This window comes from Hippopotamus amphibius, chromosome 8, assembly GCF_030028045.1.
Source record: "Hippopotamus amphibius kiboko isolate mHipAmp2 chromosome 8, mHipAmp2.hap2, whole genome shotgun sequence".
In the NCBI taxonomy this organism is placed as follows: domain Eukaryota; kingdom Metazoa; phylum Chordata; class Mammalia; order Artiodactyla; family Hippopotamidae; genus Hippopotamus; species Hippopotamus amphibius.
Window position 1 is genome coordinate 11,332,692 of NC_080193.1, and position 23,933 is coordinate 11,356,624.

Below are 23,933 nucleotides of genomic sequence, written 5' to 3' on the forward strand. Positions count from 1 at the left end.
ATAAATAGTTTTTCAAAATTTTTATAAGCTACTTTTACAGCTACAAAAAATAGCCAAAATGAAAAGCTCAATGCACTGAGCTTTCAAAGTGTTGGGTCTTTTTTGCTGTGCATGGGCTTTCTTTTTAGTTGCAGTGAGTGGGGGCTATTTTTCGTTGTGGTGCGCAGGCTCCTCATTGCCGTGGTTTCTCTTGTTGCGGAGCACAGGCTCTAGGCTCGTGGGCTTCAGTAGTTGCCGCACATGGGCTCAACAGTTGTTGCTCATGGGCTCTAGAGCGCAGGCTCAATAGTTGCGATGCATGGGCTTAGTTGTTCCGTGGCATGTGGGATCTTCCTGGAGCAGGGATTGAACCCGTGTCCCCTGCATTGGCAGGTGGATTCTCAACCACTGTGCCACCTAGGAAGCCCACACTGAGCTTTTAAAATGATATTCTATATGCTTTTTTTTCCAAGAGAAAAGAAACAAGATATAACCAAAAATTGGGGCTTTAGATAAATATCACCCATAATCCTACCCAAACTATGCAAACTACCCATGATCTACTCAAACTACCACTATGGCAGTAATCAACATCCAACTTTATATTTTCCCATGTTGCTACCTGGTCTTCACAATCATAATTTTATTAATTCAACACTCAGTGACCTAAACTCTGCAGTAACACTAGATATAAGACCCAGAGATAAGAGTCATAGGTGGTTTCTGGCCTCAAGAGGTTCAGAATTGAGTAGAAGAGACAGTTGGACAATTATAGATAATAGGTAATTTTTTAAGTGCTAGTTATTCAAGGATAACCAGTATCAGAATATTTTTTAAAACTTCTTAAAGATCTCTTTTAAATGGAAAGAAATTTCAAAGTAAACAGCAAAAAAAAAAAAAAAGGTTTAATTTACATTTCTGAAGTATTAAATGCAGCATTACGGAGACATTTATCATCTTATTTTATTTTGTAAAATTTAGAGTATAACTCTATGCAAATTTTTCACCAGGGTTGACAAGGATTTGGAGGACAAAATTTTTCTAATTAAATTTTGTAATATAACAAAATGATGTAACAAAAAGATATAAGATAAATAAGTTCTGGGGATATAATGTACAGTGTAGTGACTACAATTAACAACACTACTGTGTATTTGAAAGATGCTGAGAGTAGATGTTAATAGTTCTCATCACAAGGAAAAAAAAAAACCATAGCTACATGAGGTGATGGACTTTAAACTTATTGTGGTAATCATTTTGCAATATATCATTATATTGTATACCTTAAACTAATACAATGTAATATATCAATTATATCTCAATATACCTAGAGGGGGAAAAATGACATCCTTTACTCCTTGTTTTATTTTTGCAGCACAATCATAAAGAAATGCTTTTTTGCAAAAAATATTTGAGAGCATCAATTTCTCAAAGTGTTCTTAATCCTTTCACATTCAAATCAGTCTCTTTCAACATCTCACCAATTTTCTATATGTTTCTAATTTTAGTCAAATCCACCCTGAATAATGACTATGCGTACAACTGGAACATTCAACATCACTTTCACTGACTTCAAGAAATCTTGCATCTATAATACCTGTAACTTCCTATATATTTGTACTGTATGATTTTGGACAACCCACTTAACTTCCTTCTCTCTGCCTGTATTTCCCCCATCTGTAAAACTGTAACAATCTTAACTGTATTGTTACAAGGTTTAAAATTAGCTAATTCATATAAAGCACTTTCAAGTGCGTGATGATTAATGAGTGTTAACTGTTATTATTATTATATAGTCAGATATCTTGCTCCAAAACCAAGAGATGAGCAAAGCCATGGTCATTATGAGCAAGAATAGATGGTAGGAATAAGTGGGGAAGGGTATCTGAGAAGGGGCCAAGTTACTAAGTAGTCAGTTCATTAATGGTTTGTACATTAAGATGACTTTCACAGCCCTATGCAACCTCCTGAATCTGGGGCTCCAAATAACAAGTACTCTGATGAAAAGGATTTCATCCCCATCCCCGGTACAATACAGTATAACAAGTACTACCACATGGGTATATGCAATGTCCTATAAAAGTTCAGAAGGGGCATAAAATCTGCAATGAGGGAGGGGGTGAAATCAAGACAGGCTTGTCAGAGGCACTGTTTGAGTAAAAGTCAGATGAAGGAGGTAAGAAAGTTATTTCAAAGAGAGGCAACATGATGTTCAGTGGTAGTAGCAAAAAAGAAAAAAAAAAGTAGATTCAGGGTTTTAAGTACTTAAGAATCTGGAGATGTAGGCAGAGGCTAGATTACAGAGAGCATTGAAAACCATCCTAATAAGGTTGACTTTATCCTCAAGAAAACAGGGCATCTCTGAAGGATTTTAAGCATGAGGAGGACAGTATCAAAATCAACTGCTTGGTGAAATGACCCATGAGGGCAAAGTTGTGTTTGGCTTGCACACCACTGTCTTCCCAGCCCTGCTTCTTCTGTAATTTATTCTTGTGAATAATATGCAATAAGTACCTAAAGTTATTTTTTCTCAAAAACTGCTAAACAGAGAAAATATCAGAGGGTGATACCTAAAGAAAAGGCAATCTCAGTACCATTTACTGAATCATCCTCTTGCTCAATGACTCATGATGCTTCCTTTACCGTGTAGTATATTTTTGTCTTAAATGGGCTAATATGAACTACATTTCAAAAAAAGTGTATTTTCCTGTATATAAATTTAAGTGAACAAAAATGGCTATCTCATTCCATGGATCCATACATCTATCTCTGAATCAGCTTCTCTGTATTTTAATTATTGTAACTTTGTAATAGGTTGTTTACTCACTAGTCAGAAACATTTTAAAACAGAACAGATATCCACTGATTTAAGATTATCCTGATTACAGAGAGGAAGATATTTGGAGACTTGGGTTCTTCTAGAAGCACCCTGGAGAGGGGCAAGGAAGAAAAACCTAAAAGCATAAATCAAATTCTTGGATTATATAATCAGTCTAAGGATTTATAATCAATAAAAACAAAGAGTAAAGTTAAACTGAAATCACTGCTCTTTACCTGTTTCTCTCCATATATCAATAAGCACATGGACAGCAAGGAGACAGTAATAGTCTGAAAATTGCAACTCGGTTTTCAAACAGGATTTCCCTATAGGGAAAAAAAAATCATATCTGTATTTTAAGATTTGTTCAATTGTTACTGCCCTAAAGGAGTTTTTTAAAGCAAGAAAGTGACAGGAGGAAGAAGAGAAAAAAAGGAAAAGAAACTAATAAGAATGGAGTAAATACCAGAAGAAAAATATAAGCCATGAATCAAAAGAGTCAAAGAAGGTGAGACCACACTCAGCTGGAGCAGAAAGAAGGGTTCCAGAACAGAGGTGGTATTCCAAATGGTCCCAAAAGGAGAACAGCAAGATTTGGAAAGAGGTTTTAGGTGAAGAAAAGAACAGAAGCTAAGAGCCATGTACAACATTGTGCTCATTACTTCACCTACTTTTTTAGAATACAGTTAGAGAAATAATATCACTTAGTCAGATCATTTATATTTCATCACACATATGTAAGCAATCTGAAGATCATCTACTTCTAAATTAAATATTTATGTCACAATTTACAATATTCTTTTTGTTCACTTACATAGTCTATATATTAAGAATATTAAGGCCTGTAAACAGAAAATGTGACAATTACCATAAACCCTGCAATTCATCCGAGCCCTGATGTGATAAAGAGTTTGGCTCACCAGATCAGGAAGAATATGGATACCTGGAAGCCAATTATAATTTTTTAAAACTCTAAGCTTAAGAAAGGCTTTGTATTTTATTACTTGGATAGTGTTCCCACTTGACAAAATATTTTCCTTACCAAAAAGCATTAAAACAGCATGCTATGAGCGATAAAAAAACTGACTTCTAAGTCTTAGCAGATTGGGGAACTACTGCGCATTTTGAAAAGTTGCTCACCAAATTCCAGTCCATGCTGGTACCTTAACATCAATTCTCTGACCACACTCAATTTCTGATTTTTATCCATCGTGTGGTACAAGCCAAGTAACCTCGTCAGCTGTACCACACACAAATGTTGCTGCAGAGCTCTGATGTCAGCAGGCAGTGCCAGCTTATCCTCTGTTGGTGTTGACAAAGGAACAACTCCAAGTAACTGATTAATAAACTGCAAAGTTGAAAGGAAAAAAAAAAAGTACAGGTCTCAAAACAGAACTAGTCTTTAGTAGGCCACAATTAGCAAATATTGAAATGGTCTAGAAAAAGGCATCAAGAAAAAATACAAATTAAAACCCCTTTAGTATACCATTTTCTATCTACCAAAACTGCCAAAACAAAAACCCTTCTAACAGCATACAATGCTGGTGAAACTCCAGTGAAACTGGCGCACTCATTCATTGCTGGCCAAAAGTATCATGTTAATACCATACAGTATATGGACTAAAAGATTAAAGAATTGTAAAATGTTTCCTAATTTATAACACATTAACATCATATATAATGTAGCAATGAAAAAGTTTAATTAGGAAGACTATAAAAAAGAACAATTATCCCAAAACAAACCTACTACTGTATTGATATACTACAAATAAATTCTTAAAGGAAACTATACATTTAAAGGAATGGTTATGTCATGTCAATAGCCTTAAAGTGCTTTTTTGATTAAAGCTTTAATTTTGAGGTAATTACAGATTTGCATACAATTGTAAGAAATAACACAGAGAGATCCTGTGTACCCTTCACCCAGTTTTTCCCACTGGTAACATATATGTATATTTTTGACCACATAGCGAGGCTTGTGGGATCTAGTTCTCCCACCAGGAATCGAACCCATAACCCCTGCAGTGGAAGCGCAGAGTCCTAACCACTGGATCATGAGGGAATTCCACGCCAATGGTAACATCTTGCATTAAAATGGTTTTAATTCTCTAAATTTGGTATAAATTTTTAAAAACACCAGTTCTACAACCAGTGCAGCTGCAAGATTGGCAAAGTGAGTTGGAAGACTTAACTGGAAGGGACCCCTACATCACCTACAGGGCATCTGCTTAAACTTCCCACATGGTTGGATACTATACTCTGCAGCTGTTAGTATGGGAGAGAATGCTTGGGGAGCACGAGTCTGGGGTTCTAAGAAGCGTTTATGGAAGGGAAGTACAGCCAAGGGGTCACTGGCATCGCCCTTGTCTTCCCTATATTTTGTGATCCAAATATTTTGTTATTGTTTAATAACTAAATTATTTTTTTAAAAGTTCCAGTTACATGTTTACTAAAAACAGGCTTATTTTTACTCCCTTTCAAGATCCTATTAAGATGACAGTAAAGAACAAAAAAGGAATCAACCCATAGGATCAAAAACATGTGAAGAGATGACAGCAAATAAAAAACATTAACAAGATTTCAAAAGATAAAAAGCAGAAAGGCAAGTGGTAAGTAATAATCAATGTAAAGGGCCAAGAAAGCTAAAATCCAACAGTATGCAATGCGGAGACCACCAATAAGCAGCCAACAGAACCTTGGAAGACTCAGAATTTAAGGGCAAGAGGTGTGATTGAAAGGTAAAGTGCTGGAGGGACTGAAACAGGAGAATTTGCTAAATTCTGTCTAAAAAGTTAGACCCCTCCCCAAGCTCACAGACTTACTAAATCCAGCAAAAGCCAGGGGTTTTCTTTACCCCCAGGAGAAGCTGAACCAGAGACTGTAGTTTCAAGGGGAGAATGGAACAGATTATCACCTCATGTTTTCAGACTACCCCAAGAGGAGTTTTAAACTTTTATGGTTCTGTCAGATTGATTGGGATGAACTGAACAAAAAAAATATATAAATGCCAAGAAAGCAAGCTTTGTGAGAAAGGTAATCTCCATATACAAAGTGGCTCAGCTGTGAACATTTAGTCATAAAAATATAAACATTGAATAATTACTAAACTATATTGGGGAGGAAGTACATAAGGGGAGAAGTAGGATGTTATGAACAAAATTATTGTCTTCCACAATAGGATATGAACAGATGAAAACTATAACTGTAAAAACAAATAGCTATATAAGCCTATAATTTAGAAATATGTAGTTAAATAACAGAAAAAGCAGTTAAGAGTTGAAAGTGATCTGCTTATGCAGAGCCAGAGCCAGAACCAGCGGGCGGGGAAAAGAGCTGCAATTATTTTTCAATATAAGCCATAAGCCTTGTAGTATCACTCAACTGACTTTTCCAGTTTTATACATGTAATTTTAGATACAAATAAAAAATAAATTAAAATAAAAATCCTACTCATCATGCAGTTGCGTATCTGTAATGACTTTTACTTCAATTTGTCTACAATTGTATGAATTTTAATTTTAATTATGATCAGAGAATCACATTTGTAACAAAGTGTAACAAACTGTGGCACTAGTGTTCATGTTTTTGCTTAAATACCTATATAATTTCTATTGCCAGTTCTTCCATTCTTGGAAGCCATTTTATATTTCTTGTAAGCCATTTTGTGTGTGTGTGTGTGTGTGTGTGTGTGTAGTTATGTTTATTATTAAGGCCTTCTTTAGTGAATGCTGAAGAATCTTCCAAACAGGTTTTGTCATGAAACAATATGTTCATTCTCTATTCCAGTCTGTACAGTTTTACTGCTACACAAAAAGCTTCTTTAAAAACTGGAATTATTTTATTGTTATCTTAAAACCCCAAGGCAAAGGAAGCAAAATATAAAAACGTCTCTATGGGTAAGCCACTTCAGGATAACTGGACTTTGTCCATTCTTAGGGGTCAGTCCCATTTTAGAATGTGTCTCCTAATTCATTGGGACAACAGTTCTCAGTTTGAACCTTACTTGGACAGCTTGTAATCCTCTGACAAACATACTGCTGGAGTGGCAGGATTTTTAGCTATTAAAGTCATCCTACATTTAAAAAGTTGTGGCAGCAAAATTACCCCCTCAATTAAAAATTTACATAGGACTACAAAACTCACTGCAACAGCTTTAAATCCTTTGTCTCACTGAACAATGATTACCTCATCACTGCTAGTATTTCACTATTTCTAGAGGGTTCCTTCCTCCCAGCAGATTATTACTATATGGGTTCAAACATACCAATAAATTAGAACTTCTGGTACTAAATTTAGGCTAGCAAACCTATATGAATCTCAGCTTAATGCAGTATAAGCATTCCTCTAATGCAATCCCATCATTTGATGCCTTAACTTACAAGACCGTAAGCACTACAAAACATGATCAATCTTTCCCTGCTTTAGCACTCAGAACATAATTTGTGCAACAAACACTTATTGAACGAATCTCTCCCACATTGTTCTATTTTCTGCTTAAATCCCTCCAGTAACGTGAAACTCACACACTGTGTTTTTAGAGAACTGTGATTACAAAAAAGATCTTTTTCTCACTGAGCCAAATCCTTAACTCCCTGCAAGAACTTCTTGCTGGTCCCTGTTCTCATTCCTCTTCTACAGGAGAGCTTTTCAAATTATGAGAAATAATGTACTCTGTCATTACCACACCAAACCTCTCTCTTCCACTCAACCATTTCTCTCTCAGAGGCTTTTAAGTCCTTCTATAACCCAGAACCCTCTTTTCTGGATATGTTACAATTTATTTAGAAAATTTCTAAAGCTTAGCCTGCACTCTATAAGCACAGCACCCCAAGAATAACTTTTTCTAAACCACAGTGAATGGTGGTAGTTATTTCAGAACCCAATAGAGACCACTGGCTACTTACCAGTTTGGGAATGCACTGTTTCACTTGCCCTAGATGTGTAACCTCAAGACTGCCAAAGTATCGAGTGCCGGTGGGCTAAGGATATGATCACAAAACAAATATTCTAGTCATTGCCACTGTGCTCCCACTGAGTTTCATTCATTTCACATGGGGAGGACAGAGGCCTTCTAGAAGATCAGGTTGTCGCAGCCCTATGATAGGAAGACTTCCAACCTTCACTAATTAGAGTTTTTTATGAGTAAAGCTGACCAAAGTCACAAACTTTCTTGATGTATACCAGTATTTCTTTATTTGTGTTCTATCCTACCTTGGACACACTGTTCTTCCAACTGGTAGAGTATTCCAACGGCCCATAACCAAGGATACTCTGGGCTAAATGCTAAAAACCTTTAATATGGAAGAGGGTATGAAGTTCTCATCAATGGGTGAGCAATCTGATCCAATACATGTTGCTGTGGATGAGGAGTCTAAAGATAAGGTTCTTTACCTCAACATACAACTGATTTACACTGATTGATTCAATCACGTCAAAAACTCCCGATAGATGACAATTAACTACAATACGGTACTCAGCTTAGTTCCCAGAAGAGAAAAAGGACATTGATGGAAGAGCTACAGAAATACAAACAAAGTCTAGAGGCCAGTTAACAGTCATGTACCAAAGTCAGTTTCTTAGTTTTGACAAATGTACCACTGTAATTTAAGATGTTAACATGGGGGAAAGTTAGGTGAAGGGTATAGTATAACTTTCTTTACTATCTTTACAACTTTCCTGTAAATGTAAAGTTATTCCAAAATTAAGGGGTTTTTCTTCTTTAATTTTACTGAAATATAGTTGAGTTATAATGGTATTAGTTTCAGGTATACAGAAAAGTGATTTGGCTTTTTTTTTTTTTTCCAGATTTTTTTCCATTATAGGTTATTACAAGATATTGAATGTAGTTCCCTGTGCTATACAGTAAATTCTTTTTATCTATTTTATATACAGTAGTGTGTATCTGTTAATCCCATATGCCTAATTTATCCCTTTCCCTGCTCTTTCCCCTTTGGTAACCACAATTTCATTTTCTATGACTGTGAGCTCTCTCTGTTTTGTAAATAAGTTCATTTGTATTATTTTTTAGATTCTACATATAAGTGATATCATATATTTATCTTTCTCTGTCTGACTTACTTCACTTAGTATGATAACCTCTAGGTCCATCCATGCTGCTACAAATGGCAATATATCTTTCTTTTTTATGGCTGAGTAATTTCATTGTATATATATACCATATCTTATTTATACATTCATATGTTGATGAACACTTAGGATGCTTCCATGTCTTCGCTATTGTACTGTGCTGCTATGAACACTGGGGTGTCTGTATCTTTTCAAATTAGAGTTTTCATCTTTTCTGGATATATGCCCAGGCTTGGGATTGCTGGATCATATGGTAGTTCTATTTTCAATTATTTAAGGAACTTCCATACTGTTTTCCGTAGTGGACTATACCAATTTACATTCCCACCAACAGTGTAGGAAGGGTTCCCTTTTCTCCACAACCTCTCCAGCATTTATTATTTGCAGACTTTTTGATGAAGGCCATTCTGACTGGTATGAGATGATAACTCACTGTAGTTGTGATCTGCATTTCTCTAATAATTAGCGATGTTGCGCTTATTTTCACATGCTTACTGGCCATCCGTATGCCTTCTTTGAAGAAAAGTCTATTTAGATCTTCAAGTTTAGTTTTTAAAAATCCCTGAGATATTGAGTTTCCAACTGCTTCAGCAAGAATAAATCATGATTTGACATAATCAGCAATTAACTGCTACAGTTTTGAGCAAATCAGCAACAAGACATTAAAAGGAAAGTCCACTGGACTTCATCAAAATTTAAAACTGCTCTGGGAATTCCCTGGCGGTCCAGTGGCTAGGACTTGGTGCTTTCACTGCCGGGGCCTGGGTTTGATCCCTGGACCAGGAACTAAGATCCCACAAGTCACATGGCGTGGCAAAAAAAAAAAAAAAAAAAAAAAAAGAACTTTGCTCTGCAAAGGATCCTGTTAAGAAGATGAAAAACAACAAGCTACAGACTGGGAAAAAATATCTGAAACCACATATCTGACAAAGGACTTATATCCAGAATATCTAAAGAACTCTCAAAACTCAACAGTAAAAAAAACAAATCAACTAGAAAATGAGCACAAGACAATAACAGACACTTCATTGAGGAGAAAATACAGATGGCAAATTAGCACATGAAAAAATGTTCAACAGCATTAACCATTAGGGAAATGAACATTAAAAGCATAATGAAACATCACTACACACTTACTAAAATACAAAGGCTAAAATAAAAAAGTTGCAACACCTAATGTTGATGAGGATGCAGAGAAACCAGATGACTCATACACTGCTAACATGAATTTAAAAGGTACAGCCTCTGTGGAAAAGTCTAGCCACTTCTTTAAAAAACTAAACATGCAGCTACCGTAAGACCCCACAACTGAACTACTGGGCATTTTTCTCAGAGAAATGAAGACTTAGGTTCACATAAAAAAACCTGCATACAGATGTTCACAGCAGCTCCATTTGTCATAATCAAAAACTGGACATATGCAAATGTTCTTCAACAAGTTAAAGAAATCATTTGAACATCCATACCATGGAATACTATTCAGCACTAAAAAGGAATGAACATGGTACATGCAACAACATGGATGAATCTCCAGGGAATTATGCTGAGTAAAGAAAGTCAATCTCAAAAGGTTACACATAATATGATTCCATTGTATAACATTCTTAAAATGACAGAATTATAGAAATAGAAAACATATTAGTAGTTGCTGAGGGGGTGAGATGGGGAAAGGAGATAGAGGGAGGTGGCTACGGGTAGGTAGCACATGGGGGGATCCTAGTGGTGGAACTACTATGCATCTTGTCTAGGTAGTGGTCACATGAATCCATGTGCACTATATACTGTACTAAATATACACACACAAACACACCACACATATATACACAAATGAATGCATGTAAAACTAGTGAAATCTGAATAAGGTCAGTGGATTTTATCAATGTCAATTTCCTAATTATGATATTATACTATAGTTATGCTAGATTTTACCATTGGGACAAAATGGGTGAAGGGTATATAGATCTCTCTGTATTATTTCTCTTACAACTGCATGTATATCTACAATTATCTCAAAAACAAAACAAAACAAACAAACAAACAAAAAAACAGAACAGGGGAATCCAATTATTTACCAGGGGCTTATTCTCACTGTGGCTCAACTTTCCAAGAAATCATGCCTTTAATCTGATAGCACCTAGACTACTTGGCTTGATAGAGCAATATCTTGATATCTCATGTGCACCACTTTCACCATTTCAGAAAGGAAACCCAAACACTTAACCTGGTTACAATAAATATAGGTACCCAATAGAACTCTGCTTACTTTTGTACACTGTGTAGCAGGCAAGAGGTCAACAAACACCTTGAGGTCTGTGAAACAACAAGGTTTATCCCCAAACTTTTTAAAATACTGGAACATTAATTCTTCTGGATCACCTAAGAGAGAGGGGGTGGAAAAATATCACTAAATTATTCATGGACTGAAGCAATTTCTAATTTAAGTGAGAAGTCTGATTTGAAAAACATTACATTAAATGAAAACTTTGCTTGAATGAGAATGAGGATGACAATGAGGGCCAAAAGATGGCTTGCCAGTTTAAAAATAAACACTTGAAAAAGGAGCTGAATCTTACAAACTCAGTTTACCTGTTATTACACTGAGGAAATGTGAAGTTTTTCATTCAGTTAAAGTTTAAATAGTTAAAAAGGTTCATTAAAGTTTAAATAAAGACTTAAATTTACATGCAAACATTAGACAAATATGCTTTTCTTCACAACAGTTCCTGAACCACCTAACAGGATTAAATAAATGTTAACTAAATGCAAGGTAATCTTTGTTAACAGGCACACCAACAGAAGAGAAAATAAATGCAAAGAGCCACAGGCCAATAACTACAAAGTCACTCACTACGGAAAACTTAAACCTGGATGTGCAGAATGCTGCCAGTTCATTTTATTTTTCCTCAAATTAAAAATAAAAATAATAAAAGTAAAATAACTCTCAAAGTGAACTAGATTTAGGAAGCAGAGATTTTTAACAAGGTCTTTCTAAGATTTTAGGTCTCAGTCCCTGCTCACACACATTTCTGGGAACAGAGATTCCATGGCTTTAATCAAATTCTCACAGGCCTCTGTGATCCAAAAGAGACTAAGAATCACTCACTGGTCTGGTAAGAAAAAGAAAAAACATTTTTGTGGAGAGACTAGATAAATCCACCAATTTATAAGATTCAGGCAGACTTCCTAGGTGGCGCAGTGGTTAAGAATCCGCCTGCCAATGCAGGGGACACGGGTTTGAGCCCTGCTCTGGGAAGATCCCACATGCCACGGAGCAACTAAGCCCATGCACCACAACTACTGAAGCCTACGTGCCTAGAGCCCGTGCTCCACAACAAGAGAAGCCACCACAATGAGGAGGCCGGACACCACAATGAAGAGTAGCCCCCACTTGCATCAACTAGAGAAAGCCCGTGTGCAGCAATTAAGACCCAACTCAGCCAATAAATAAAATAAATAAATTTAAAAAAAAAAAGATTCAGGATGGTGAGAGATAAGAGAAAGATAGGGGATGAATACAGCAAGTGTGAAAGCAGACCCAAATAGTTTTACATCCAGCTTTGGAAAGAAAACAATTTTTTCTTTTTCTTTTTTTCCTTTTTCTTTGGCCACACCATGCAGCTTATGGGATCCTAGTTCCTCAACCAAGGACTGAGCCCAGGGTCCCATGCAGTGGAAGCACAGAGTCCTAACCACTGGACCGCCAGGGAAATACAAAGAAAGCAATTCTCTGCAATATATTTTAACAATATTTTGCTGAACAATTTTCACATGAAAAATTTTCATTTGCAATTCTGGAACAACCACAAACTTAAAGTGATTGAGGTAGACCCAAAGAAAGAAGTCAAAACGCAATTCAAAATTGGTTGTGAATAATCTGTAATACATAGGGAATGACAGAGATAGCCACAGTAAATTTTAGAATGAGCTGCAAAGAACAATAATTACAGGATTAAAATGGACAGAGATGTTCTAGGATAGGTTTTAGGTATTGAGAAGTGCTCATTATCTTAGGACAACTGGTCCCTATAAAAACCCACTTAAAATTAATAAACTTTTAATGCAAACCAAATTTCTATAATGATGGGGGGGGGGATTTTCTTTGGAGCTTTAACTTAAAAAAATAAAACTGAAAAATTTTTAAAGTTTATTATCCTGAACTGAAAATTTAGCGTATAATTAAAACTAAAGCTACTTCTTAGTATGAGCAAAGAATTACTGATTTGGGGGGGAGTGGTGCTTTTTTTCCCACGAAACTGTGAACTAGTACAACATGACAACATTCTCTTCTTGTGCAGTGAGCTCAAAAAAAAGCATTTTACAAAAACATCTAAGGGCTTCATCAAATTTCCTGAAGGCCTCTCTTAATGCTCTACTAACCAAATCATTCTTTTTTCCCATCTTATCATTATCCTTGTAAATTTTCTCCTCACCTATTAACGGCTCTAACTCTGCCAGATGTTATTTCGTCAATGGTTTTGTGAGTACTTAGAGCAAATTTTCAAGAAACCTTTCATTCACTTCTTGAAATCCTGAAACTTTTTACAAAACTGGCTATTTTACTTTGAAATTGATTTTGACATTATTGTTGGGTCAGCAAAAAAATACCTGAAAAAGACTCTGATGGAATAGGGAGAGATCCTAAAGCTAAGCTGAGCTGCATGGGTGATTGAGGACTAATTTTATACATGATCCATTCATTAGTAAATATTTTCAGGTTATGAAGACATTTGCTTCCCAAACACAACTTTATCACTGTAGGCCTCAGAGAATAGATACTGCCCTTAGGTACTGAGGCACCCCTGTATCTTCTCCAGGGTTTCCAAACATCATTACAGCTTCTTACCAAGTTTGTACTCATCATTAAAACCTTGACGTCGTAAACGTCTAATCAGCTCCAGTTTAGCTAGATGTGGTCCTCGGAGATGGCGAGAACTTTTAGATTCTTCTGTTATCCGGTCTTCAATAAACCTCACAGCTTCTTCTGCAGAATAATGTACTTCTCCTTCTAAAGAGCTGGGTATAAACACACGAAAAAGGTATTTTGTGCCTCTATAGTCCATCCCAAAACTTAAAGTCAAGCCAAACTGATCTCAAGAAACAAATTAAAAATAACAAAAAGTACTTTGATAATTATAAAACAATACAAATTAGAATAAAAGAAAGCTATGAGCATATTCTGACAGTTAACATGGCATATGATTCCTCCCAATTGTGGCATTAGATTATTGCAAAGTGACTAACCATCTCTTTCTTAAAAAAAGCATGAAAAATTTTGTGTATATAAAATATTACCTAATTAAATATATAAATAAATTTTATTGCTAGAAAAATGAGGCTGAGAAAAATTAGATAACTTAGTTAATGTTATGAAGTAAGCATCAGTTCATAATTAGTATCATAAATCCTATTTCTTTATTCACTTTTTTAAAAGATCTCATTTAAGTTTATTGTAGTATTGTCTGTAATAGTCCCCAAAAGAGGAATCAGCAACAATACAAGTATCCATCAACAGGAGACAGATTAAGAGAATTTGGTACACTTCTAAAATAGAGTTCTCTTAAGTCACTAAAAAGAATTAATCAGATCTGTATATATCATATATGGAAAGATGCCAAGATACCCTTTGGGGGACGGGGGGAATACCAAGTTGTAAACCACTATGTCTAATATAATCCCATTTTTATGTCAAATAAGAATAATTATGTTAGTATATGCATAATATAAATAAATCTGGAAGAAAAGACACCAATAAATCTAGAAGACACCAACTGTTATCAAGAGTTATTTCTGTGTCAGCTGTATCTCAATAAAACTGGAAAAAGAAAAAAACCATCCCGGGATGGTAGGATAAGTAGGAACTAACACTTTCCACACCATACATTTCTGTACTAATTTAAGATTTTTACAATGAACATGTATTTATTTTAAAATTTAAAAATGGGAAAAACACTCTTGCTTTGAAAGGGATACATTATTGAAACAGAAAAAGAGAATTCGATTAGGCTTACAATGAAATCCTTTTGCTACAACATATTAAAAAGTGTTGTATACAGATGATTGAACCTGGTGTACCTCAAAAGAAAATAATAAATAAAATTTAAAAAACTCAAAAAAAAAAAAAAAGTGTTGTAATTCAGGAAAGAAGACAACTTACTGTTCACCTTCAGCAGGAGGAGTCCAGGCCTCTTCAATCAGTTGAAAGACAGAATCGAAATAAGTCAGATAGAACTGCCAGTCATCTGAGCTAAAATCAGATTGAATGGTGCACACAGGATTAAACCCAAGTTGTGACAAATCTGCCTGAGGAACCAAGATATTCAACTTATTTTCTAAGTTACATTTTAGTCTTTACTAGGAGAAGCCCAACCTCCCTTTTGGGTTTCTTCTACAGCCCTAAAAGGGTAACAACTCCAGAGGAATTTTCAAAGTCAAACAGTTTTAAGAAACTACTCTTTCCTTCAATAAAATGACCAGGTCTAAAAAACTAATATTCTTAACAGAAAACTCCCCACATTAGTGCTTTCTAGGGGGGCTGAGGGGAGGGTCTCTCTTTTAGACCAATATTGAGTTTGACAAATTAATGACTTTTCAGCATTCATTCTGAATAGCTAGTATGCTGGTGGCATAAGTTCCATTATACCTCTTTACTGAAAGATGAAGCCTCATCAAAACTTAAAAAAAAAATATCCAGGACACACCACTAAAAGATTTCACTTTATGCCCAGAAATCTCAAAAGATATAGACCAAAAAAAAATCAATGGTGAGACCTGAAAGCCCCACTCCAGTCTCATAGTCCAAAAAGAAGCATCTACTTACTTTTTCAGTAAGAGGCGCCGAGAAAGGGCATTGCACTCTGGCCACCTGCTCAGCTTCTTATACATAGCCATGCATTTATTTTCCCGACTCTGAATCTCACTTGTCAACTTCTCTACAATTAAAAGTTATAAAAGTTGGTAAGCTGGTTTCATTTCTGCTCAGAAACCAGAACAAAGTCCAAACACAAGAAGGAAACGATCCCATTTTCTTATTCACTCTCTTAGAAAATGGGACCACAAATAAATACAAACTACTATCTCCCTAAAGATTATTTTCTTGGAAAGAAAAATAGTGTATTTCTGATACTAAACTTTTTAATCATTTGTTTCTGCAAAATACAAGGATCCAGAATGTATTGAGTTGAGGATCTAGTATGTGGGATACACATAAAATCCCAACAGCATCTAAGGACTGGTATATTTAGACCATAGACAGGCCAGCCATATACTTCCAAAACACTGAATAAGCTTGGGCTGGAATGAGATGAGAATGGGGAGATATTAGGAGGAAGATAAAAAAAAGAACAGAAATAAATCACACTCTTTCAACAGCTAAAAAAAACTAGGACTATATTTCTGACCAAATTAGATATGTCCTATCCTTTTAGAACAGTTTAGCAGATTAAGGATGGCAATAATTATATTATGAATTTTCTATAGAGAATCTAAATTGTAACTATCCATAGAACTACAACCTAACTGAATAAAAACAGAAAGTTGACTTGTATCAACCTTCAAGGAGGCTGAAGTTAGAGAGTAGCCTTAAAGATAAAAACAAAGGGCTTCTCTGGTGGCACAGTGATTAAGAATCTGCCTGCCAATGCAGGGGACACGGGTTTGATCCCTGGGCGGGGAGGATCCCACATGCCACGGAGCAGCTGGGCCCGTGCACCACAACTACTGAGCCTGTAGAGCCCGTGAGCCACAACTACTGAGCCCACGTGCTGCAAATGCTGAAGCCCGTGCTCCTGGATCCCATGTTCTGCAGCAGGAGAAGACACCACAATGAGAAGCCCGTGCACCGCAGCGAAGACCCAACACAGCCAATAAATAAATAAATAAATTTATTTTAAAAATAAAATTAAAAAAATAAAAACAAAAACAAAACTCTCCCTACATTTTATAGAATTAAAGTAGTTAACTATCAGTTACTATCACAGTTTTATGATAGCACAAAGTCTAGTAAAGGATATACATACTTGTATGAAACAAAAATCTTTTTAATGACTGGACCTAATGAGAGTTCTGAGGCTCCTCATCTACAGTTAGTTACTCCCAATGACCATAAAGCCATGATTAAAAAACCAGGATTGTCAAAACAATAACTGCATTCCCATGAACTTCTCCTAAGGAAATCAAAGATGTATAAATATTTAGGAACCAAAATCTTTGTCATAAACGTCCAAAAATAGGGGAATAGTTAACACATTCTATGAAGTTCATACAAATCAGTTTTCAAACAAAGAGAGAATTATTTTCACAACAATGGGAAAGAGCTAACTTCTTTATCACGTAAAGTGCTCCTGCAAATCAATAAGCAGATTAACCAACCAAATTTTTAGAAACAGGAAAAGGACAAGAAAAAGCAGCTCAGAAAGAAGAAAATATTAATGGCTTTTAAATGAATGAAGAAATAATTATCCTCCCTCATAACTAAATAAAAAACTATAAGGTATGTTTTATCTATCTCACTGAAAAACATAAAAAGTTTGATATAACAATTTGATAACATAGGTGGGTAAGTATGCAAAGAAACAGGCCTTCTTGCAATCTAATAGCAAATATACCTGGCAAGAATGCACACTGTAGCCTCTTGGAGGGCATTTTGGTTTATAGCAAAGATGTTCCTTGCAAATAGCCTAAACATCCCTCAAGGATTAGCTATGTTTTAAACCGTCTACATTTATACCATGGAACACTGGCCAGTCATTAAAGAGAGTGAGGGACTTCTCTGGTGGCGCAATGGTTAAGAATCCGCCTGCCAATGCAGGGGACACAGGTGCAAGCCCTGATCCGGGAAGATCTCACATGCCACGGAGCAACTAAGGCCATGCGCCACAACTATTGAGCCTGTGCTCTAGAGCCCGCATGCCACAACCACTGAAGCCTGTGCACCTAGCGCCCGTGCTCTGCAAGAAGAGAAGCCACCACACTGAGAAGCCGGGGCACCACAACGAAGACTAGCCCCCACTCGCCACAACTAGAGAAAGCCTGAGCACAGCAACAAAGACCCAACGCAGCCAAACAAAAAAACAAAAAACAAAACAAAATAAAGAGAGTGAGGTAATGAGGTACATCTCTTAAGACACACTGTTTAGGTAAAAAAACAAAAACAGGATCTAAAAGCACGCAGAGCAAAGGTTACAAACTCAAATGCCTTCACAGGACAGGCAGAATTCACATTAAAAAAAAAAATTTAATAAAAACATTGTGCTGAGTAAGATTACTCTTAGGGCCAGGTATAGCATGTTCTTAATTGTGGTTTTAAAGCGGGGTGGGGGGGGGCCTTCCTGCTTCTGCTGCTGCCATGGCACCTGTGAAAAATCTTGTGGTGAAGGGCGGCAAAAAAAAGAAGCAGGTCCTGCAGTTTACTCTTGACTGTACCCATCCTGTAGAAGATGGAATCATGGATGCTGCCGATTTTGAGCACTTTCTTCAGGAGAGAACCAAAGTGAATGGAATACCTGGGAATTTTGGTGGAGGTGTTGTAACAATCGAAAGAAGCAAAAGCAAGATTACTGTAACTTCTGAGGTGCCTTTGTCCAAAAGCTATCTGAAATATCTCACCAAAAAATATTTGAAGAATAACATATGTGATTGGTTACACGTAGTTGCTAACAGCAAAGAAAGCTACAAATTGCATTACTTCCAGATTAATCAAGATGAAGAGGAAGAGGAGGATTAAAACTCAATTATCTGGAATATTTTGTATGAGTTCTTAAATAAAACTTAGGATTCCCTCCCCAAAAAAAACCAGCTAAGGGGGAGGTGGAAGATATTACTTTACAAGGATATACAGAACAAGTAACCGGAGAAGGATATAGAGGGCAGAGGGTTGGAGACCTGTGATAAAATCATAATCCTTGAATTTACTGAAGCCATGAATTATTTTTAATTAAAAATTATTTTTTTAATTTTTTCATCTTTATTGGAATATAATTGATTTACAGTATTGTGTTACTTTCTGCTGTACAACAAAGTAAATCAGCTATATGTATACACATATCCCCATATCCCCTCCCTCTTGAGCCTCCCTCCCACCCTCCCTATCCCACCCCTTTAGGTGTTCACAAAGCATCGAGCTGATCTCCCTGCGCTCTGCAGCAGCTTCCCACTAGCTATCTATTTTACATTTGGTAGTGTATATATGTCAGTGCTACTCTCTCACTATGTCCCAACTTCCCCTCCCTCCCATGTCCTCAAGTCCTTTCTCTACGTCTGTGTCTCTATTCCTAAATACAGAAAAACCTGTAAGAATCTAAAATGATCACAAGTGATTTCTTAAAGTCTTTGTATTTTTGTTTCTGTATGTGGAAGAAATTTCCCACAATAAAATTTGTCATGTTTAAGTAGGAAAACAAAATAAACAAACAAAAAAACTTTAAGAAAACTCTAAAAATTACCTCCTAATTTTCCTCTGATGACATCCAAGGCTTCCTGGTACTTTCCCAAACGTTCCAGGATCATATAATAAAGTTCAACCTTACAGAAAAACAAACAAGAAGTGCAACCACTGAAACTTTTCAATAATAAAAAGATAAGTCATTTGTATGTTTTTAAAAAACTATTTAATAGAAAAGAACACTATACCTTTAAATAAGATGAAATTAACAGTGAGAATCAGACAACACTATCTCCCCTATCTATATATATCTCAGCAGAGAGTACTTGCTATAAACATGCTAGAAACTGCGCCTCCATTCATTATACCTAGGCTAGGGGATTCCCAAGCTTCACAAGCTTCACATTTACACAAAAGGCAAGAGCAAGGACCTAGTTCTCTAAACGGAATAAAGCAACAGTTCATAATATTGTAACAGTATCAAAAACATGCAAATACAAAAGTGGGGCTTAAATTACTCACTTCAGCCTCTGCTTCTATCTTGTCCTCTTTCACCATTTTTTCTACCATTCTCTCAGCAAGGGGTAGAAACATCGTTTTTGAGAGGTTTTCATCCTGCGCTGATATAGACTAGAGGAGAAAAGATAAATGTTTCATTCTAATTTCTCCCCTGTTTGCACTATTTATATTACCACCATGCAGACCATTATTATGACTCTGGCACATAATTATCAAGCCACTATGTCAAATAACAGACCTAATTTGAACTTGCCAAGAAGATACATTAGAGAGTGGTTTGCTTTACAAAAGATTTCTTTACTAAAGACCTTATGCATTCTTGAAATACATAGTTTCCACAATATGACCTAACTTTTCAATAGGCCATTCATACATTTTTATAGAAATATGTTAAGAGGGGATATGTTTATACTGTTTATCATATAGAAAGGGTACCAGGTATTTGAAAAGACTGAGATGTCTTCTTGAAATGTGCACATATTAGAAGGGAAATGCTAATTCCTTCTATTTGAAGTATGGCTTACTATTAGCTTCAGTTACCTTAGATTGATAATTAGAATCAATGCATGATATTAATCCTTTTAACATTGCCCAAGATTCTGCTCAGAGCTCATTTACACCCTGTAAACAACTTTTCAGGGTAGCTATTACACTTATTTTATAGATAAATTAAGGTTAAAAGATTCCCCAACAGCTCAAGCGGTGAAGCCAGTATTTGAAAGCAGACCTATCTGAACCCAGAGCCTCCTTCTCCTTAACTGTTACATTTTAACTCCTTCCTCCCCATCCTCTCAAACACAGTATCTCATTTTGGTCCTTATAGTTGCTCTGGGAGATGAGCATCTCCACTCTGCAAAAGAGCAGACTGAGGCTCAGAAAGCAGGATAAAACAAGGTCACCCAGTTCAATGATCTGTTCACTAACCAACAATACTGCCTTAAAGACAAACCTCAACTCAAAATATCAAACATTTCGAGGCTCACACTTGATCAAGTAACCCAGTAATGGATCTAAGATTCAGGGGGAATACACTTTGTGCTGCACACAAATAAACCGATATAACAACTCACAATGAATACCAAAACTCCCCAACTCAAAAAAAATCAACTGACAATATGTCAAGTCCCTGTTTGACACATGCTGCAACACATTACCCAAGATGTTCAGAGGACACATTAAGGACAATTAATATATACAAAAATAAAAACAAATCTCCATCGCATTCTGAATGTCATACTCACTTGCATAATTAAGCTCATCACAGACCAAAAGTAGTAAGGGTTTTTGGGGACAATCTTATATAGAGCCATGCCAGCCTGAAAGACAGAGAGCCATAAATACTTAATTTAGAAAACATCATACAGAGGGCAATTAATGATCTAGATATGTAGCAAGAGGTTTCCTAGGAAAATAGCAACAAGTTTACATGTGCCAGTTACTGTAAGTACCTAGGAACTTGATGGATAGTCTCCATAGGATAACAATAGAGGTAATCACAAAGGTGAACTTCTACAATATCAGGAATGATATTTCACCTTTTGAATCAGATTTTCTGAAACTGAAGCCCAGTGTTCCTAGAGAATACTGCAATCCAATACAGTTCTGGTAGACTACCAAACAAAAACAAAATTTGGCTTATGAATGTATATCAATAAACAAACTTTACTGAAGCCACTGCACTAATCAATTATAGTAAAATAAAGAAATCCAGTAGTATATTTAAACTTCAAAATCAGACAAATTATCCTGACATAATTCAAAAAATAAATCTTACATTAGGAAAATATTCAGGTTCTTTCAAGATACCATTAATTAGAACTGAACCCTTTCACTGTGAAATGCACAATCTGCAAATACTGAGAAGTAGGAACATGGCAGGAAGGAGCAAAGTAGATCTATTCATGTAAAACTGAGACTGTGTCCATAATTAGCCAACTAGTAATCAATGCTAAGAACTCTGTCAGCTAATTATCACAGTTACTATTTTATTTTGTAATCATTTGCCTACCTTCAATCCACTTGAAAAAAATACACAGAGCCCCTATTAAGTGGAAGGAAATGTCTATTCCTGCCAAGGATACAAAGATTGAGTCCCAATCCCCAAGGCACTTAAAGGTAAGGGAGATAAGACAAATATTCAAATGACTAAAATATTCTTGGCAATGAAAATAAACATCCTATACAGGGAACTCCCTGGCTGTCCAGTGGTTAGGACACAGCACTTCCACCACCAGGAGCCGGGATCGATCCCTGGTCAGAGAACTAACAAGATACCACAAGCAAAGCGGGCACGGCCAAAGAAAAGAAAAGAAAACAAAAACAAAAACAACCGTATACAAAAACACCATGTTAGGGTGTTTCCAAGGAAGGCAAAGTTAGTAAGAGTGTTTATTCCTCTCTTTTTCTTTTTTTTTAAGGAAGAATAGGGAAGAGCCTTCTCCAAAGTAACAATCTTTCAGATGAACCTTGAAGGTCAAATAGAATGTTTCTAGGCAAAGATGGGGGGTAAGAATACATATACAAATATAATTATTTGGGTTAAATGGATAAGTGAGTGAATTAATTCTAAGAAGGAGCAAAATGAGTAACTAAGCAAAAACCTTAAAGAAAGAAAAGACACATTAACAAGAACAAGTAGGACATCTAGCTGAAACAAAAAATTAAGAGCAGTAGAAGGGAAAAGGGCTAAAAGGTAAACAGAGGTACCTTTGTTATAAGGCATTCAAAAAGGAGTCTATACAGAGTAAGGGAGTGATATGTATAAATCTATACTCTTCTAGGAAGAATATTTTAGCAGTACTGTGAAGAAAGAAAATAGGGAGAAAGAAGAGGCGAGGCAATGAAGAAGTAAACCAAGATGAGGCAGATCAAATACAGAAAGAGACCTCAGGGAATTCCCTGGCGGTCCAGTGTTTAGGACTCAGCTCTCATTGCTGAGGGTGTGGGTTCATCCCTGGTCAAGGAACTAAGATCTCGAAGCCCTTGGCCAAAAAAAAAAAAAAAAGAGAGAGAGAGAGAGAGACCTGAAAGACACTGCAGAGGTAGAATCAAGATGATGTGGAGACAAAATAGACATAGAGGACAAGAGGAGAGTCTAGGATGGCCTGAGGGCCCTGCTTCTAACACCAAACTGGAGAAATGAAATGGAAAGTGTTAGAAAATCAATTTTATTTGATAACCTGGGGAAAGAAAACATTTTTATAATGACATAGAAATAAAATGGCTAGAATATTAAATTAACATGAATTTTTAACATAAAAGAGAAATGTTATGCCCACACCCTACTATCTCACAGGTGATAACATTCTGCTGCTATAGAAAACTTTTGATCACAGAGAAGTTTGAAAAACTTGGCTGCAAATTGGTGACTCAGAAAATAGGAATGTCACTTATAGAAAAAGGAAAGTCTACTCACCATATGAATGACTACCAACTGTTTATTCAAGGTGGCTTTAAATATTACCTGCCAGAGACGATCTGTGGGGCAGAAGTCCTTAAACTGTCTGATTCCCTGGCTTCCCTCCCTCCTACCTCCACCAGTTTATGCAAATCACTCATTTATTTAACAAATATTTATCACGCAGATACTATTCTAGGAAGTGAGGATTCAGCAGTGAACAAAAGCCCTCAACCTTACGAAACATAATATGTAATTTATAAAACATCTATTACCCCACATTGACATACCCCTTTCAAAATAAGCATACATATAAGCTAAGAACTGTAACTACCTCAAACAACAACAGAGATAAAATAAAAATTAGACATTCCATTTTAAGACATTTAACACTAGAGGACTCCATTTTTCCAATACATTAGACTAAAATAATGCAAAAGCAAGTTATGGTTAAAACATATTAAGAAACCATAACTACTAAGCCACATCAAAGCACTGTTTCTAAAAAGCAAGATGCAAAATTGTTTATATCTCTGGCAACATGTAAAGTTAAACCGCACAAAAATAAAATCTGTTCAAGTGGCAGATTATTTTTTTCTTTTCAAAATTTACCTTAATATTGCTATTGCATGAATTTATACTTTTTGTGTGTGTATAATATATATATTTCAAAAATATATTTTGTGGGATCATAAAATTAACACATGCTTAAAAAAAAAAAAGAACAGAAATTAAGATGGAAAGTATCCACAGCC

General features: G+C 35.9%; 2 protein-coding genes across 9 annotated transcripts in view; one reads left to right on the forward strand and one right to left on the reverse strand.

Annotated features, from left to right (window-relative positions):
- Positions 1-23,933, reverse strand: part of NAA25 (N-alpha-acetyltransferase 25, NatB auxiliary subunit) — a 65,936-nt gene that overhangs the window by 26,140 nt on the left and 15,863 nt on the right. For 5 of the 8 annotated variants that reach the window (XR_009055053.1, XR_009055054.1, XM_057744896.1 and 2 more), the window contains exons 5-14: positions 21,023-21,097; positions 19,785-19,892; positions 19,324-19,402; positions 15,702-15,813; positions 15,039-15,128; positions 13,728-13,897; positions 11,148-11,260; positions 7,702-7,776; positions 3,938-4,145; positions 3,034-3,123 (exon numbers count right to left, since the gene is read on the reverse strand). Coding sequence is in view for 6 of the 8 variants with exons in the window: in XM_057744896.1 (XP_057600879.1) it covers positions 3,034-3,123; positions 3,938-4,145; positions 7,702-7,776; positions 11,148-11,260; positions 13,728-13,897; positions 15,039-15,128; positions 15,702-15,813; positions 19,324-19,402; positions 19,785-19,892; positions 21,023-21,097 (1,120 nt within the window). In the remaining 2 variants the exon portion in view is untranslated. The remainder of the gene's footprint in view (positions 1-3,033; positions 3,124-3,937; positions 4,146-7,701; positions 7,777-11,147; positions 11,261-13,727; positions 13,898-15,038; positions 15,129-15,701; positions 15,814-19,323; positions 19,403-19,784; positions 19,893-21,022; positions 21,098-23,933) is intronic. The other 3 variants (XM_057744899.1, XM_057744901.1, XM_057744900.1) reach the window with 2 other exon arrangements.
- Positions 18,228-18,653, forward strand: LOC130858452 (60S ribosomal protein L22-like). Its single transcript, XM_057744902.1, has one exon. The coding sequence runs from the start codon at positions 18,228-18,230 to the stop codon at positions 18,603-18,605; it is 378 nt and encodes a 125-aa protein (XP_057600885.1). The 3' UTR covers positions 18,606-18,653.

Coding starts and splice junctions, on each gene's coding strand:
- LOC130858452 (XM_057744902.1), top strand. CDS start 18,228: ATGGCACCTGTGAAAAATCTTGTGGTGAAGGGCGGCAAAAAAAAGAAG.